At 34.9% G+C, this 16,001-nt stretch overlaps 3 protein-coding genes and 1 pseudogene across 6 annotated transcripts; 1 reads left to right on the top strand and 3 right to left on the bottom strand.

Moving 5' to 3' along the window:
* Positions 1-250: 250 nt before the first annotated feature.
* LOC104787850 (putative zinc finger protein At1g68190) lies at positions 251-2,258 on the bottom strand. Of its 3 annotated transcripts, none has more exons than XR_015557751.1 (6): positions 2,085-2,177; positions 1,566-1,993; positions 1,096-1,356; positions 838-1,016; positions 550-746; positions 251-461 (listed from the first exon to the last, which is right to left on the bottom strand). XR_015557751.1 is itself a non-coding variant. In XM_087451124.1 (6 exons), the coding sequence occupies exons 2-6, from the start codon at positions 1,968-1,970 to the stop codon at positions 449-451; spliced, it is 1,065 nt and encodes a 354-aa protein (XP_087307250.1). In that variant the 5' UTR covers positions 1,971-1,993; positions 2,085-2,258; the 3' UTR covers positions 251-448. The 3 variants fall into 3 exon arrangements, 1 of the variants encoding a protein (XP_087307250.1); XR_015557752.1 differs by having other exon boundaries at positions 872-1,016; XM_087451124.1 differs by having other exon boundaries at positions 828-1,016; positions 2,085-2,258.
* A 417-nt stretch (positions 2,259-2,675) lies between these two features.
* LOC104787848 (uncharacterized) lies at positions 2,676-4,981 on the bottom strand. Of its 2 annotated transcripts, none has more exons than XM_010513502.2 (7): positions 4,789-4,981; positions 4,575-4,650; positions 4,422-4,483; positions 4,032-4,162; positions 3,527-3,737; positions 3,063-3,237; positions 2,676-2,983 (listed from the first exon to the last, which is right to left on the bottom strand). In XM_010513502.2, exons 1-6 carry the CDS (start codon positions 4,789-4,791, stop codon positions 3,070-3,072), a joined length of 651 nt encoding a protein of 216 aa, XP_010511804.1. In that variant the 5' UTR covers positions 4,792-4,981; the 3' UTR covers positions 2,676-2,983; positions 3,063-3,069. The 2 variants fall into 2 exon arrangements, with proteins under 2 accessions (XP_010511804.1, XP_010511805.1); XM_010513503.2 differs by having other exon boundaries at positions 2,676-2,979; positions 4,789-4,972.
* Positions 4,982-7,901: 2,920 nt separating this feature from the next.
* Positions 7,902-9,035, bottom strand: LOC104787847 (uncharacterized). Its single transcript, XM_010513500.2, has 2 exons — positions 8,302-9,035; positions 7,902-8,190 (listed from the first exon to the last, which is right to left on the bottom strand). The coding sequence occupies exons 1-2, from the start codon at positions 8,987-8,989 to the stop codon at positions 8,168-8,170; spliced, it is 711 nt and encodes a 236-aa protein (XP_010511802.1). The 5' UTR covers positions 8,990-9,035; the 3' UTR covers positions 7,902-8,167.
* A 6,003-nt stretch (positions 9,036-15,038) lies between these two features.
* Positions 15,039-15,734, top strand: LOC147944789 (F-box/kelch-repeat protein At4g39753-like; annotated as a pseudogene).
* The last annotated feature ends 267 nt before the right edge of the window (positions 15,735-16,001 follow it).

The raw sequence follows: 16,001 nt of genomic DNA, 5'->3' as shown, positions 1-16,001 counted from the left end.
TTATTTTCAAGGGATCATACTGGTCATTTTTTTTTTGTTTACAAAACTTGCTTATTTATCACAACTATAACTAACCCCTTTTGTAATGTGTCTTGTCAAGATTCATCAAAAAACAGTACTAATTATGATTCTGGTAACACAGAAGTTTCCCTATTTACACTGTTCCTTTATCATCATTGTGTCAATGTCATTGTTTGTTAAGTAACCTTTGTGATTTATCATTTACTGATAAAAAGTCATTTCTGGTGAATTTGGTGTAAGAACCTGTCTGTGATTAAACAAAGTAGATGTTGAAACAAAATAATCAGTTTCAGATACACAGTTACATGCAAGAAACTGAGTCATGTAAAAATTTAAAATAGATGAAATGGTAGATTAGTGAGTCTTATGTACAAAATGGCATGGTGCAATCCAGTAGCTATGCGTTGTCTTGGGAACCATACTAAGCTCATTTCTCCTCCCTGAACCCAGATTATGAAATGTTTAAGATATACTCTTTTTGTATGGCTATGAATGGGAATTAAGTTCATCTCTATTATTAAGACTTACGCTCGTGCTCTCTTCTTCTCCTTGAGCCTTGAGATAGCCTTTTGACGTGCATTGTTAGAGAGAGGGGAACAAAATGAGATTACTTGCTCTGAGTGATTGTGAGGGTAGTCGGTTTGGCTATTTGAGAATGAGATAGATGATGAAGCTGGTGTAGGTGGAAATATGGGATTACTGAATGACGAAGAAAATGTCTTCATCTGAAACACATTAAAAGATAGAGAGATCTTAGGTTATAACATGAAAGTATAAAACCGATTTAGTATTAAAAGATTTTAAACCTCTCTTGACTTGTCTAAGGAAGAAGCAAAGAACATGTTGTTACTGTCTGCAATAGGCTCAGGATCAGCTCCAAATTGCTCTTCATCAAAGTTTCTGAAAGTGAGATCAATGTCAGGTATATGGAAGTCATCATCATCGCAAACGGTCTCTTCACAAACTCCAATGTCTTGTAGGTTTTGATACCACAACTGCAAGAAACAGAGCTAATCTCATGTAAATAGTGGTTTCACAAAGAGACTATGTAATGTATGATATATAAAACCAAACCTGATTGTTCTTATTATATGGACTTTTGCATTCCCAAAAGGAATCACCAAGTGTAGAAGACGATGACAAGTGTGAAAAATCAACAATCAGCTCTTTTCCGGTCTGTGGAAGATCATTTAACCGCTCTTCTGATTTCTTTGGAAGCTCCAATGGAGATGGATCAGCTCGTTCTGCCAAAGACAAATCATCATTCTCTTCCTTGAGCTGAAGTTTCTCCAATTCAAGAATCTGTTCCAAGAGAAAACCAGCTTCTCTTTGCACCTGAAACCATCAAAATCATCGGTACATCAGCTACAGAGAGATCTATTCATCTACAAAGCTTAAACATATATACAAAACAACCAAGAGCATATGGCCTAGTGGTTTTATCGAGTGGGTTGAGGACTCTTCCTATAAATCAAGACCGTTGTGGTTCCCTCTTGGTCTACTGTCATGTAGTAACGAATATATATACAAAACAAGATTCAAACCTTTTTCATCTCGGATCGTCCCTTAGGTTTAACCATTCGTAAAGATTCCTCTAACGAAACACCATCATCCATAACTCGAAAACCCCACATAACCGCGAAATCTCTAGCACGAGGACACCCGGTGTAACACGCCACATCATCCCTTCTATGATGCTCACCACCAACATGGAACTTATCGTTACATCCATGGCAAAGAAACATTTTATGGTCAAAACATCGAGCAACACAAGGCTGATTCTTACAAGAATCACATAAAACCGTTCGTAAATGTCGTCCAGATAGTGAATTAGCTGAATGAACCTTTGCATCACATGTCAAACAAAGATTCGCTGCATCGGCTATACAATAAACCACTGCTCTATACGCTTTACAAAACTCGCATACTCTTTCCATTTTTTTTTTCATAACATAATAAAAGAGATTCGTCCCTGTTACATCAAAAAAGTTTATAAATCGATCAGAGATCTCAAAGATCGAACAATAAAAGTAAATAGAAAAAGGAGAGGAAAAAGTTTTTACCGACGAGAGAACTACAAAACCAGAGATTGGTGACACAAAAAAAAAAAAAAAAACGCTTTCTCTGTTTAAGAACTTTCCAATCTGATAAAATCCGTCGGTTAGGATGATGTGGCAAAGCCACGTAGATAAAAAGGTGGGGACTTACAAATTGGTGATTACGTTATCCTTATGCACGTGAGATATGGGGAAGCGACGGACGTATGTAACACTATGACAGCTTCTTTCTCGACCCATCATCTCTAAGCTTACCTTTTCCTATCCAATAAGTCCTTGCCACATGTCGTACCCAACCCCGGACCAAACATAACTACAAATGTCCGGTTTCAAACTAAACTTGAACTAAAGAAGATAAACTATACAATACGCTTTTTAGAAGAAAAATATCTTATATATTTATTTTCTTAACGAAAGAGATGTCTTTTTCATTCTCTTAAAACGACATTTACAATGAGCAGATGATTCTGTAGGAGTTTTGGTCAGTACGTATGGAGCTTACTGCTTCCACAATAGTAATTTTTTAGTTTTTAATCAATCATGATGGTAGCATACTGCTTACACAATAGTTTTGATTGTTATAAAATTGTCAGGCAATTTCAGAATGGATTTCCTTGGTTTAGTTAAGATCAAAATGGTTCCGGTTTATCTTATATATTGTACATCCTAAATAAAAAGCTGAATCTACTATCCAAACGATGAAAGAAAGAAAGAAATGATTCCGATAAAATGAGAAAGGTCACAGATACAAACACCAGTGTTGTTAGCAGAGATCCCCTTCCATGCCCATGTTGATGTACAAAACAAAACTCTGGTGGTTTCCATAAAGTTGAACGGATTGACATTCTAGATTTGGCAGACAGAAGCAACATGCAGGTGTGGTTTCAGTTTGATTTTATGCCTGACTGAATCCAATCAAAGATAATGAGCATCATCGTATCAGGAATAAGACCCAAGAAAAGATTGAGGACTTTCATCAGTTACCTATTTGTCAACTTTTTTTGATGTGTACTTCGATCATATCATGATCCTCCATATCAAGTTCAACAGGAGTGGTCGATGGATTAATCTTATCACCGTCAAAGATAAATACAAGATTTTGCAGGTTAAGCTTAGCTTTGTCTGCATACATTTTGAAAACCTGCTCAAACTTCTCATCCTACAAGAAAACGAGAAAATACCAATTCTACATCAGTATACAAAGGCATCTCATAATTTACACATTGTTAAGGACAGGGACACTACTCAAAAACTCAACCCCTTTCAATCCCCAATCTATACTCATGCTTTCCTAGAAAGCTCGTAATATCTAGCTATCTGTATGTTAGCGAGGGTGAACATAACAACTAACTCTTATGCCTACTTGTCCCACATACAAACTTTGCCTAGCAAGCTACATGTTGATGGAAAGTTGGGTAGTGAGCCGCAAGAAGCAAAAAAAAACTAACCGCAAACACTCGGTATGGCTTCTTCCCATCTTTGTCCTGAATTGTAATGACAATCTTGGCCCTGTCATTCGTAGGCCCTGGTGGTGCCTCATAAGCAGCCTCTGAAGGTGGATTGAGTGATACTTCAATCTCCCTTTTAGCAGACTCCTCAACTTCCTGCATCACATCCGCTACAGTTTTTGTGAATGACATGAGCTCCATCTTCTTCGTCCTACATTACATATTCCAAATTAGGAATAGAAATCGAAGTATAACAATAAGACTCTTCAGGGATAGCAAAATAAAAGTAGAAGGAAATGACATTACACTCAACGAAATCATATCATCAGGATGCATTAACAAAATACTAAGATAGAATTAGCAGGGGGGGGAGCAAGTTAAAGCTTTTCTGGGAAAGTTAAACCAACCAAGAGCTACAAATTTGGAATTTTGAAAAAAAACTGTTGCCTCTAACAGCAACGTGGGAAGCCTACAGATGAGATTATAAGCAGACATAGAAAACTACCTCAATGCTTTAATGGTTGAATCTTCAACAGATTCCTTATTTTTGTCGAAGATAACCTTTGGCGGAGGAATCAACCAATCTTCATCACCCGTTACTTCAATCACTTTCACAACATCATCTAACTTTTCAACCTACACAAAAGCAAATCGATGGGTTTCAAAAACCAAAACAATGATTCAAGATTCCAAGAGGGATGATAATATTCATCATAGGTTTAGTTAGACTCTGAATTAAAACTGAATCAGTAACCAAAAAACTTAAAAGAAACACACTTTAAACTCTTTACAATCCCTAACTTTCTATAATATGTTCTCCTCCTTCCCCATTGTGGATTTTTAAGTTAAACACAAAGAGCTCAATGAACCCAATCATAAAAGATCACTTTCTTACAGTTTGTGAAGTTTTTTTAGCTCTCTTTGGAATAGGAGTCACCGAGGCATCATCATCATCGTCTACAAAGATTTTCAAACGAAATAGAGCAATTTAGAAAAAAAAACTCAACTTTATTACTTTGCGATGCTCAGTCACCAAATTTAAACTCACCATCAATACAAACAAAATTGGCTGGCTGAACACGACGATAATCAAAAAGCGGCTCTAGATCTTCTCCTTCACCTCCCTGAATCACACTCAGTAATACAACAAATTCAGAAAATTCATGAATCAAAACACAATCTCACAAAAGCAAAAAAAAAAAAAAAAAAATTAGGGTTTTTGAAAAATTAAGATCTCTAAGAAAAACCCCAGGAATTCTCACCATTGTAGCAAATTTGAATCTTCTTCGTCTCTTGATTTAGCAAATTTGGATACGTATCGTCGTGATGAGAAGAGATCGGTTTTGTAGCTTCACGAGAACTCAAAAGTGATTTTGAATTTTGATTTTGAATTTTGAGATAGAGAGAGAGAGGCTCGACGATTCCAATATACGCGCGTGTGGTTAGGAGGAACACATCATCATGGTTTTTTCCTTTTTTTCTTTAATCTTAACTTTGGGCCTGCATATTGGGCTTTTAATTCTTTTTTTGTTTAACAGGCCCTTTCCCATAGAGAATGAAGTAGTAATGCACAAACTTTGTAGTCATCTTAGGTTACGCCTCTACTAAAGTAGTAAAGTATTTGCTTACAGTGCTCCATATAGCTTTGAAAAATCTTAAAGTTAAGCCCTCAGGTCGTCCTAGGGTCATACGTTTCCATATTCATATATTTGCGTCACTAAAACATAAAAATACAAACATAACAATAATGACCAAGATCATTCTTCATTAGCATTAGAATCACATTGTTGACACATTTAAAATATGCACTTTTGTTAAGATGTATATAGGCGGCAAATGGTTGCTCTTAGAATTGAAACAATTGAAAAATATTAAGTTGAACAAAATTGAGTTGAATATTATTCAATCCATTCATCTCCACAATAATACTAGTTGAATAAGTTGAATATTTTTGCCGTAGAATTAGTTTATTTTTTCAACTTTTCAATTTGAATGGATTGAATATATTTTTTCAATGTTTGTGTTCAATGCAACATCAGCAATTCGATATGCGAGAAAAGAAAAGCATAAAATGAGAATCAATAAATGACACTATTGATCAATATAAAGGTGAATAAGAACAAGATTATACAAAATTCTTATTATAACTTAAAAGAATTTTGGTTAGGGAGATTTACATTCACAAGGCCAGTAAGTCCTAGTGTGAATCCAGGAGCAATTGCTTCAATTTTTGAGCTTAGGAGAATTGCAGAACCTGTGTCGATACTCAGTGCAAAAGTAGCACTCCTAAACCTCTCTTGAAAAGTAAGACGTCCCAAAATTGGTCGTTTAGCACGCAACTTAGTAAAAGAACCATCTGGTTTTTTTTTTTAATATTATTCAACCACTTCTCCAATATTATTCAACCCATTCTTATTTTGTTTTTTTTTTAAATCTTAATTTTGGCCTCCATAGTGCATATAGGGCCGATGTTTTATTTTAAATGATCTATATGCTTTTAACCTCTCCCTTTTTTTTTTTGTAACAGCCTTTTCCTATAGAGAATGAAATAGTACATGCACAAATTTTGTAGTCATCTTAGTTTACGCCTCTACTCAAGTATTTGCTTACAGTGCTACATATAGCTTTGAAAAATCTTGAAGTTAAGCCCTCAGATCGTCCTAGGGTCATCCGTTTCCATATTTATATATTTGCATCATTAAAACATAAAAATACAAACATAACAATCATGATGACCAAAATCATTCTTCAGTAGCATTAGGATCACACTCTTGACACGTTTATAACATGCACTTATTGTGTTAAGAATAGCTATAACAAAGTATAGTTCAAAGCTTCCCTCTAGTGCATCTTCTCCAAAAATAGAAGCCATGATCTTGTTGTGTTTTTTTCTTTCTTCTTCATGTTGTTTGACATCAAAGTCTATTATAAAAAGTACACTGTGGAATATAAAAGTGCAAAGAATAATCTCCTTTTTTTGTTTTATAATTAAGAGATTTTAATTGGCTAATTAATTCATATCTTGAACATTTATCTGATCTTAAATTTATTTATTTTTATATTTTTAAAAAAGAAATAAAAGTTTAACTAGACACATCAATTTTTTTTTTTTTTAAATACTGAATTAACAAAATCTATTCGGTTGGGTACCCACAAGGCCACAATACAAATTTATTTTTGATGATAAAACTAATAAAAGAAGTTACAAAAGAAAGCTCAACATATGGTGTCTTGGCTGGTGCATATGCATCGCTTATTCGCTTATTATTCTTTATGACAAACAACGACAGACTACAACTTATATGCAGCAAGTTGCAGTAATTTTTTTTTTTCCTTAAAGCACAAACGAGCGCGTACGGTACGTGTCAATGGACAATCAAAGGTTTTTACGTATGGCCGTATGGGTCCGGTAAAAACCAGACAGGCCACATTTCCTAGAGTTGATTGGAAGCCCAGTGAGCCTGAGAGGAAACCAGTGGACGGGAAGACAGAACAAGAGGCCACCGGAAGGTTAACCCTAATGGAGCATCTGTGTAGGTCAAAGTTAGTTACGCTTAGGAGTCTGAGCATGATGTTGAATGTTCCAGATTGATCTGTGACAGTTTGGGCTAGGTCAGTGCTTGAGCCGTCGCATACCAAGTGAACGGTAGCGCCAATGAGTGGAGAGGCGTTTAAGTTTCCGTTAAGGGAACAATGCAAGAGACCAGTTACTTGCACGGCGTTTAATTAGGAGGCCGTTAAGTAAAAGTGCGTGGGAAAGAGATGATAATGATGCCATGAAGACCTTGGAAAACAAAAGTGCAGTTTTCATATACCATTTTTTATTTTTGAAGGGTTGATTATATTTGTTGTGTTTGGCATGTATTTATAAGTATGAAAATTAGTATTATAATACAACTTGGGTGATGGATGATTGGATGTTGTCATGTTGATAATTTGATTAGATACGAATATACGATAGCTTGAGTTAATTTTGTTATGGGTTTCGAGAGTGTGTTGACTTGTTGGTATTCATTGTCACTTTTATCTTATTCTAACGACTATTCTAATCAGATCACCCACCTAATTAAAATTCTATCACCAAGCTTTCTCTTGATAAGAGTTTTTCTATAGAATGCATGAGAATAAAAGAAGGTACACCAAGAGTAGAGAAGTCCATGGAAAGTCAAACCGAAAAGTCACTAACCCGGTTTTACAAAATCAGACGAAAAAAGATAATCTGCAATTAAGAAGGGTTGGTGGTGAGGGTATTGAAACCGTACCAACTAAACTGTCTTCGAGAGAGAAAGAAACAATCAAACAAAGGGAGGGAGACAATGCGATTTCAGACGATTGAGGGATCATGGGACCCTAGCTAGTAGAGAACATGAGCTTATTACGTACCAAGATTTTTTTATTTACTACATGTTGTTACAACTTACAAATGAATAAAAGATAATTATTAATGCATTATGCATATATAGTCTTGCTAATGCCAAAGTTTTGTTTCATAAAATGTTCCATAAACGCCGCTTCTAGCCTTTTACCCTCTTTGCCTCTTTATATAGTTTTCTCTTCCCTCTCTTTCATTATTAACTTAATATGTAGTCAATTTTCCTAGTTTCCTACATTCTTGTTTGCAATTCTTTAACTTTTATTTTGTCAAGAGTTTGTTATTCTTATATCTGCGAAATTATAATATATATTCTTAATTGTTAATTAAAAATATCATAGTTAAAAAACGTAAAAGCATAATAGGAAAGCCATAAAAGTTATATTGGGAGTTGGAATCTCACCTATGAGATTATGTACCCAATCAATCATCATTCGGAGAGGCCACAAAGAACATACTCGAGTCCTAAACCGATTTGTTCGATCATAGTTAACGTGGTGAGACAACCCTCCTTCTTCTAGGTTACTTTCGGAAACACCTAAGTTAACCTCAAAGCGACAAATGGGACAAGTGTTGTGAATGTTCAACCAAGACACAATGCAACTTGCATGGTACAAATGCACGCATTTCAATTCTTTCCCTTCCTCTCCAACTTCAAACTCCTCCTTGCATATCGCACAAACCTTCTCTTTCGCTAAATCCTCTTCCGTGATTATCACCGTTTTCACAGCCTGGATGGCGGATTGCGAGGCAGGTGGTGGACCGATCTGTACGCTAGGCATCACATCAGCGAATTCCTCGTCGGTATTGTAAACTAGATCATCATGATTGAACCGGTTACTTCTCGGTTGGTTGACAAGATGAAACGTGATCCAGTCGGTATCGCTATCCCAATAAGGTCGACTTGGCCTCATAATGTCAAGCTCATCATGAAGATTGATCTCTCTAGAACAGAAAGGACATAAGGGACCATATAGACCATAGCTAGTCAGCCTAATGGTACGGCTACAATGACGACAATAGAAGTAATGGAACGTTCTTGTTCTTCTTGTTCCATTAACAATAACTCTTGGACGATACGCAGATGTCATATTTCCAATCTTTTTTTTTTTTGTTGGTAGAATCTAAAATATATGCATTTATGCTTAAATACGTGTACATGTTTTTAAAAAGAGGCAACACGAAGCCTATACGAGTGAATGAGTTATTCTTTTCTCATTTTCTGTGTCTAGGACGGTGTCGTATGGTCTCTGCTATGTCAACTCGAGAATCTTTGGTGATTTTTCTTGTACGAATCAGCGATTGCAAAGGATGCTTGGAGAATCAATTTCCAAGAAAGGCATGTAGGTTAAGAATTTTTAAAAATAATACGAATATAGATGACAAAATTGAGTTACGTCCCTATTTTGTTTTCGAACCATTCAAAATACGTAAATAATTAATGAAAAGATTTATCAAGAAATATTAATTTCAATTCCACCAAAAAAACAAAAATTAATTTCAAAATTAACATGATAATATGACATAAGTTACATAAAATTATGTAATTGCTTTTTTTTGTTCTCTAATAGCAGCTTAATCAATATTATGATGAACATGCCAGTTCCAGCCAATTGGCTCTTCTGTTTCTCTTGAACTGAATCAAGGGATCATTTATTTTTCCAGTGCAACTTCTCCAACATCCTCTGGTCAGATTTCTTTGCCTAATTTGTTCTCCAACCTGACTCCAAACTTTTACTAGCTTGATTACTTGGATTAAGAATCCTACCACAAGTAGGAGGACTAATGTAATTATTATCAAGCTAGTGTTTCAGCTCTCATTTACAACATTTGGAAGGAACGTAATGCAAGACTGCATGGCTCTACTCTCTAATCAGAAGCTCATATTGTAAGGGGTGTTCATCTTCTGCTCCGTCGAAAACTCCTTGCTCTGGACAAGGTTTCTGCTCCTGCAAACGCAACTTCTGGTCCTCCCCAAACACCATATCTAACTCTATGGTCCAATAACTTCCATCGGATGTAATATGCTATGCTAAGCAACTCCACTTTTGTCCTTTTACTCAACTGTCTAAGCTTTCTAAGCTCAAAGTGCATTTTGGCACAGATGTAACATGTATTTGACTTTATCATAGACTAGACAGAACAAATACTGTCAAAATTTACAATTATAATACACCATAAGTTTCCAAAACATAACACAATTGACAATAGTTTCAATCTTAAGGTACAAAAAAAAACAGAGAATTCTGAAATCACAATTTGGAGCATATGGTATTCAGAATTGTCCAAGAGCCAAACACATCATACAGAGATCCAGAAGGCTTATAATAAGAAAGAACAAAAAAAAAACCTGTGAAAACAGGTTTAGAGCCGCCGTAAAAACCCAAACAGGGGAAAGGGAAACTATGAAACAGAAGTGGGAAGAGTTTGTGTGGAGACTGCGTAGACGACGACAAAACAAACCCTCACAAAAAAAGAGAAGCTTTCGACGGCTAAGATTATCTTATAACTTTTCCACCGAGAACGAAATCTTGACCGTTGGATTTCAATGTTCACGTTTGTTTGGGCCTCTCAATAAAGGCCAGCTATACTTTTATGACCCATTATCATAAAGAAGTACAAATATAAAACTATGTAAAAAATTTTACATTACCATGTCATTGGTATGAGGTAAGTATTTAATTTTTCAATAAAGGTAAAAATGTAATTTTAATATTAGACTAAAAAAATATTTTAAATAATTATAAGTTTCAAAAAAAAATATTTTCTTTCTCTAATTAATTATGGACAAAATTTACTAATTAATTTTAAAAATATAAACTAATCAGAATTTTAAAAATCAAGATTTTATATATAAGTATACAATATAATTATTTTTAATAATTATATTTGGAAGATTTTGTTAAGATTTTAAATTATGATTCTTCTATCATCTTTATTTTATTTTATTTACAAATTGTTTTGAATTGTTATATAATACTTATGATTAAGAAATATGTATATTTTCTGTATATGTTGTAATTTGAATTTTTTAAAAAGAAGATATATTACTCAATATAAAAAAAAAAGAAATGTGTGTTTTAATGTTCTAGTAAAACTAAATTTATGTTGTTAATAAATTAATAAATTTTATTTGCTCACAATTACAGTATTATAATTACTACTTTAAAATATTTTGCAGAATTATTATGCAGGTACAACAAACCAACAATATAAAACTGTAATATACATCAAACAAATTTAAATATTATAATACTCTAAAATAATTAATATTCAAAAAAATATATGTAAATTTACCAAACAATTGTAATATTAAAAATAAATACTATTTCATACAAAATAACATTTTGAAAGAAATATAATAATAATTTTTGGAAAAAACTTTGATCTATGCTGTATAGCAAAAGATATCTTCTAGTAATATGTAATTAAATCGGAAAACAAAACTAGAAAAAAAAGTCAATGTAGGATTTATTTGGTACTAAAACTACACAGTCTACATATGATGTCGTATTAGTAAGTCTAAGACCATCTCCAATGGTTTTCCCTATTTTTACCTCTAAAATAGAGGAACTCTATAATAGAGGTGACTTTTGCTCCAATGGATACCTCTATTTTTTCCTCTAAAAAAGAATATTCTGTAGAGATTCCTTTTTTACTTTATTATTAATACTTTTTACTTATAAAAGTTGCAAACTAACCCATTTATTTTAGTATTTGTGAAACTTTCATAAAATTATGATATTATTAAAAATTTTAACATTCATAAATATTATTTAAATATCACATTTATTAAAAGAAATACATTGCAAACTAACCCATTTATTTTAGTATTTGTGAAACTTTCATAAAATTATGATATTATTTAAATTGTTAACATTCATAAATATTATTTAAATATCACATTTATTAAAAGAAATACATTGCATCATATAAAATAATAAAAGTGTTAAAAGTTTAAGGACCATTAAATATATAATTTATTTATTTTGATCATAAATATAAAAGTGTTAAAAGTTCAAGGACCATTTTATAAATAAAAAAGTTTAACTCTATTATAGAGGAAAAAATAGAGTTCCTCTATATATAGAGGAAAAAATAGAGATCTCTATTATAGAGGTAGAAATAGAGATGGGTTGGAGTAGAATTTACTCTTAAATAGAGTTAAAAAGCAAATATAGAGGTGTGTTGGAGATGCCCTAAAAGAAGTTAAGAACATGCGCATGTATCGACGAACCTGATATAATTTCATGTTCTCCCAAAGTAAGCTACAAATTAGTATATTTCATATTATTATATACTATGATTACTATCTAATGTTTAGCTCAATAGTTTAGTTTTTTTTTTTGTTAAGCTCAATAATTTAGTTTTAGATCATATTATCCTACTTTTTTTATTGAGAAAATAGGTTGTGGCCGATTATATTTTACTAGACAAGGCCGTGTTATTACGCGGATAAAAATAAAATAAAAATATTAAGAATAGTTAAGTAGTAATATACATGTTTTTAAAATTTATCTTATAATATTTTAATATTAAGAATATGTTTTCATTTTAATACTCTCTCATTTTCATTATATAAGAGTTTTAAGGCTTTTTTTTATCTATTCTCAAATTTCTATGTACAATTTGGTCCTTAACAGCTAAAGTTGAGTATTTGGGATATTTTATTAATGTTGGTGGAGTGTCTACGGACCCTACCAAGGTCAACGCTGTTGCAGAATGGCCAGTACCTATTAACTTGAAGCAGTTACGTGGATTCTTGGATCTAGCAGGGTACTACCAGTGTTTTGTCAAAATTTTTGGCACAATTGCTCGACCTTTGACTCTGCTAACTAAAAAAGACTCTTTTGTGTGGTCACCAGACGCTTTGGAGGCTTTTACAAGACTAAAGCAAGCATTGAGTCAGGCTCCTGTTTTAGCTTTACCAGTATTTGACAAACCCTTTTTGGTTGAAACGGACGCGAGTACTAAGGGGATAAGAGTCGTGCTAATGCAGGAAGGACATCCTTTAGCCTTTATTAGTCTTCACTTGAAGGGTAAACAGTTGAACCTATCCTTTTACGAGAAGGAGCTCTTAGAGGTGGTTTTTGCTGTCCAGAAGTGGCGCCATTACTTACTCCCCAATCACTTTATCATCAAAACGGATCAACGCAGCCTTAAGTATCTACTGAAACAGCGATTGAACACGCCAATTCAACAGTAATGGCTTCCCAAGTTGTTGGAGTTCAACTACGAAATACAATATCGGCAGGGTAAGGATAATGTGGCTGCAAATGCATTGTCTATAGTGGATGGAGCAGAGGTACTCCATATGGACATGTCCGTGTTAGAATGTGATTTACTGAAGGATATTCAGGCTCATTATGAAACGAATGCGGAGTTAAAACAACTCATTGCTGAGCTCTCTTCAAATCCAAGCGCTAAGAAGCATTACTCCTAGGTACAGTTGGTGTTGCGGAGGAAGAGTAAGATTGTGGTACCTAATGATCCTCAACTCCGGAACTCTATCTTACAATGGATGCACTGTTCTGGTATGGGAGGGCATTCTGGTAGAGATGCAACGTATCAAAAGGTTAAAGGCTTGTTTTACTGGCGAGGAATGGCGGTAGATATTCAAACTTATATTTGCAGTTGTACCATCTATCAACAGTGAAAATATATGATAATGCAGCTTATCCTGGTTTACTACAACTGTTAGCTATCCCTGAAGCAATCTGGTCTGATTTGTCTATGGACTTCATCGATGGTCTCCTAGAATCTGCAGGTAAAACAATCATTTTTGTGGTGGTGGACAGATTGACGAAAGCGGCCCATTTCATGGCCTTATGGGTGCCCCCGTTCTATTGTGAGTGACTGTGACACAGTGTTCCTCAATACATTTTGACGAGAACTGTTTTCTTTACAGGGTGTTGATCTGCACTTCTCCAGTGCTTATCACCCTCAGAGTGATGGACAGATGGAGGTAGTAAATCATTGTTTGGAGACTTATCTCCGCTGTATGTGCAGTGATCGTCCTCACTTATGGAGCCAATGGTTGCCTCTTGCCGAATTTCGATATAATACTAATTTTTACACTGCAACACAACTTAGTCCGTTTGAATTTTAGCACCTCCACTACACCTACCTTATTTACCTGGTGAATCTAAAGTGGCGGTGGTGGCGAGGAGTTTGCAAGAACGTGAACATATGCTCATGATTTTGAAATTTCATCTCTTAAGGGCTCAGCATCGGATGAAGCAGTTTGCTGACTCTCATCGCACAGAACGGGAGTTCGCTGTGGATGATTCCGTCTTTGTCAAGTTGGAGCCTTATCGTCAAGGTTCGGTGGTGGTTTGCTCTAATCAGAAGTTTTCTCCAAAGTATTTTGGTTCCTACAAGGTAGTTGATCGTTGTGGTAAGGTCGCTTACAAGCTACTGCTTTTGGAGGGTTCACTTATACACAGGGTGTTCCACGTCTCTCAACTTAAAGCAATAGTAGGTAATGTGCTCACTTCGACTCAGCTACCATCTGTGGTTGTGGATGTTCTCATCAAGGAACCTGTGGCTATCTTGGATCGTAAAATGGTAAAGAGGCAGGGACGCGCAGCGACAATGATGGCTGTTCAGTGGACCAACGAGACTGAAGCAAATGCAACGTGGGAGTATCTCTTTGACTTGAAGAGGAATTTTCCTGCTTTTGAACCTTGTGGTCAAGGTTCTTCGAACATGAGAGCTTTGATATATCATTTGGGAGCTGGCACATGGCACGGTGAAGAGGATAAGAAGAAGAGAGTCATGTGTGAGTAGTGAGCTGTATTGATGAGCTGGGAGCTGGGAATGTCGGTTGAACAATGTCAACGTGACGATAGTTTAATAAACGTTAACACTGTTAACGGTACTAGTAGTATAAGAGCACTTGTTTAGCTCATCTTCTTTCCTTAGCAATAATCTGGATTTGTAAACCTCTTAAGAACTCTACTCCTCATCGTTAGCCGGTTTCTCTCTCCGAGATTATTGCTGGTGAGATGACGTTGTTGCGCTTTCTATGAACGTTGTATCGTTTATCAATTCTACGTTGCTGCGTTTTCTATGAACGCTGTATCGTTTATTATTTCTATCTTTGATCATATTTGTTGAGCTATTAATAATATTATCACCATGAAGATGGCTCGTGCTTCCACATCGGCAAACCTGATAGACGGGAAGTTATATGTGTTTGGAGGCTGCGAGGATGACACTGATTCCTCAAACTGGGCAGAGGTATACGATTACGCCCACGTTTCCCCTCAATATCCAACAAAATGTGTTGTTGATACAAGATGATGATGACAAGGAGTTTTACGTGGTGGATGAAGATGGTCAAAAATTTTCCTTTTCTCCGAGTAAATGTAGATTTGTAAGAAGCGGAAAAATACATTTTAACCCGGAACATATAAAAGATTGGTGTGACATTGGGGAATTCTTATTCTATCGTGGTACCCGCGGGAGAATACTATGGTGTTTGCCAAATGAGTTGGACTGGAAGGAAGTGAAGGGTTTGGAAGACTTGCAACACTCAAACCAGTGGGGATTTGATATCAACAGACTCTGCTGCAACTATGCTAACAATATTGTCATCTTGTGGAACGCGCAGTCTGAAGGTCCTGAGAATTTGGAGCTTTGGTGTGCCGAGATTTCCCTAGTGACACGTGAGGGACCCAAGGGGTGGGAGATTTGGGAGAGTTCGAGTTGTCTGGTTCTATCTTCAAACTTGATCCTCTCTCACACTCGTATAGCGTTAAGGTCTTATTTGCTGATTTTATTCTCGCTTTAACGACTATTTATTTATACATTGAATCACATTGCCCGGTTTAAGTTGTTTTAGCTGCGTTGTAAGTATAAATCTTTTCTTTTTTTCTGTGTGGTTTATATAATTTGCAAACTAAGTCAAAAAATGCTTTTTTTCTTGTCCATTTGTTCTTGTGGATTCTTCATCTCATATCTCTCTTCTAATTTCTCTATGGTGTGTTTACATTCCTAATTTAAATTAGATTCTTTGTTCATATCAAAATAGTTTGATAAATATTATGCTCACAAGTTATGAAATAATATGTGAATGAGATGGCACTGTGAAATGAGCAT

The sequence above is a fragment of the Camelina sativa genome, chromosome 5, assembly GCF_030686135.1.
Source record: "Camelina sativa cultivar CO46 ecotype springtype chromosome 5, ASM3068613v1".
Classification (NCBI taxonomy): Eukaryota; Viridiplantae; Streptophyta; class Magnoliopsida; order Brassicales; family Brassicaceae; genus Camelina; species Camelina sativa.
The sequence above is the reverse complement of the archived record's forward strand: the minus strand, read 5'-3'. Positions and strand labels throughout refer to the sequence as shown.

Excerpts from the sequence above, each read along its gene's own strand:
- LOC104787847 (XM_010513500.2), bottom strand. The coding sequence starts at position 8,989 with ATGACATCTGCGTATCGTCCAAGAGTTATTGTTAATGGAACAAGAAGA. Across the intron at positions 8,191-8,301 it reads TTGGGTACATAATCTCATAG|ATATAAGAATAACAAACTCT; the intron begins GTGAGATTCCAA and ends ATAATTTCGCAG.
- LOC104787848 (XM_010513502.2), bottom strand. Across the intron at positions 4,484-4,574 it reads CAATTTTGTTTGTATTGATG|ACGATGATGATGATGCCTCG; the intron begins GTGAGTTTAAAT and ends AAATCTTTGTAG. Across the intron at positions 4,163-4,421 it reads CTAAAAAAACTTCACAAACT|GTTGAAAAGTTAGATGATGT; the intron begins GTAAGAAAGTGA and ends GCTTTTGTGTAG.
- LOC104787850 (XM_087451124.1), bottom strand. The coding sequence starts at position 1,970 with ATGAAAAAAAAAATGGAAAGAGTATGCGAGTTTTGTAAAGCGTATAGA. Across the intron at positions 1,017-1,095 it reads CATATAATAAGAACAATCAG|TTGTGGTATCAAAACCTACA; the intron begins GTTTGGTTTTAT and ends TGTTTCTTGCAG. Across the intron at positions 747-827 it reads CCTTAGACAAGTCAAGAGAG|ATGAAGACATTTTCTTCGTC; the intron begins GTTTAAAATCTT and ends AATGTGTTTCAG.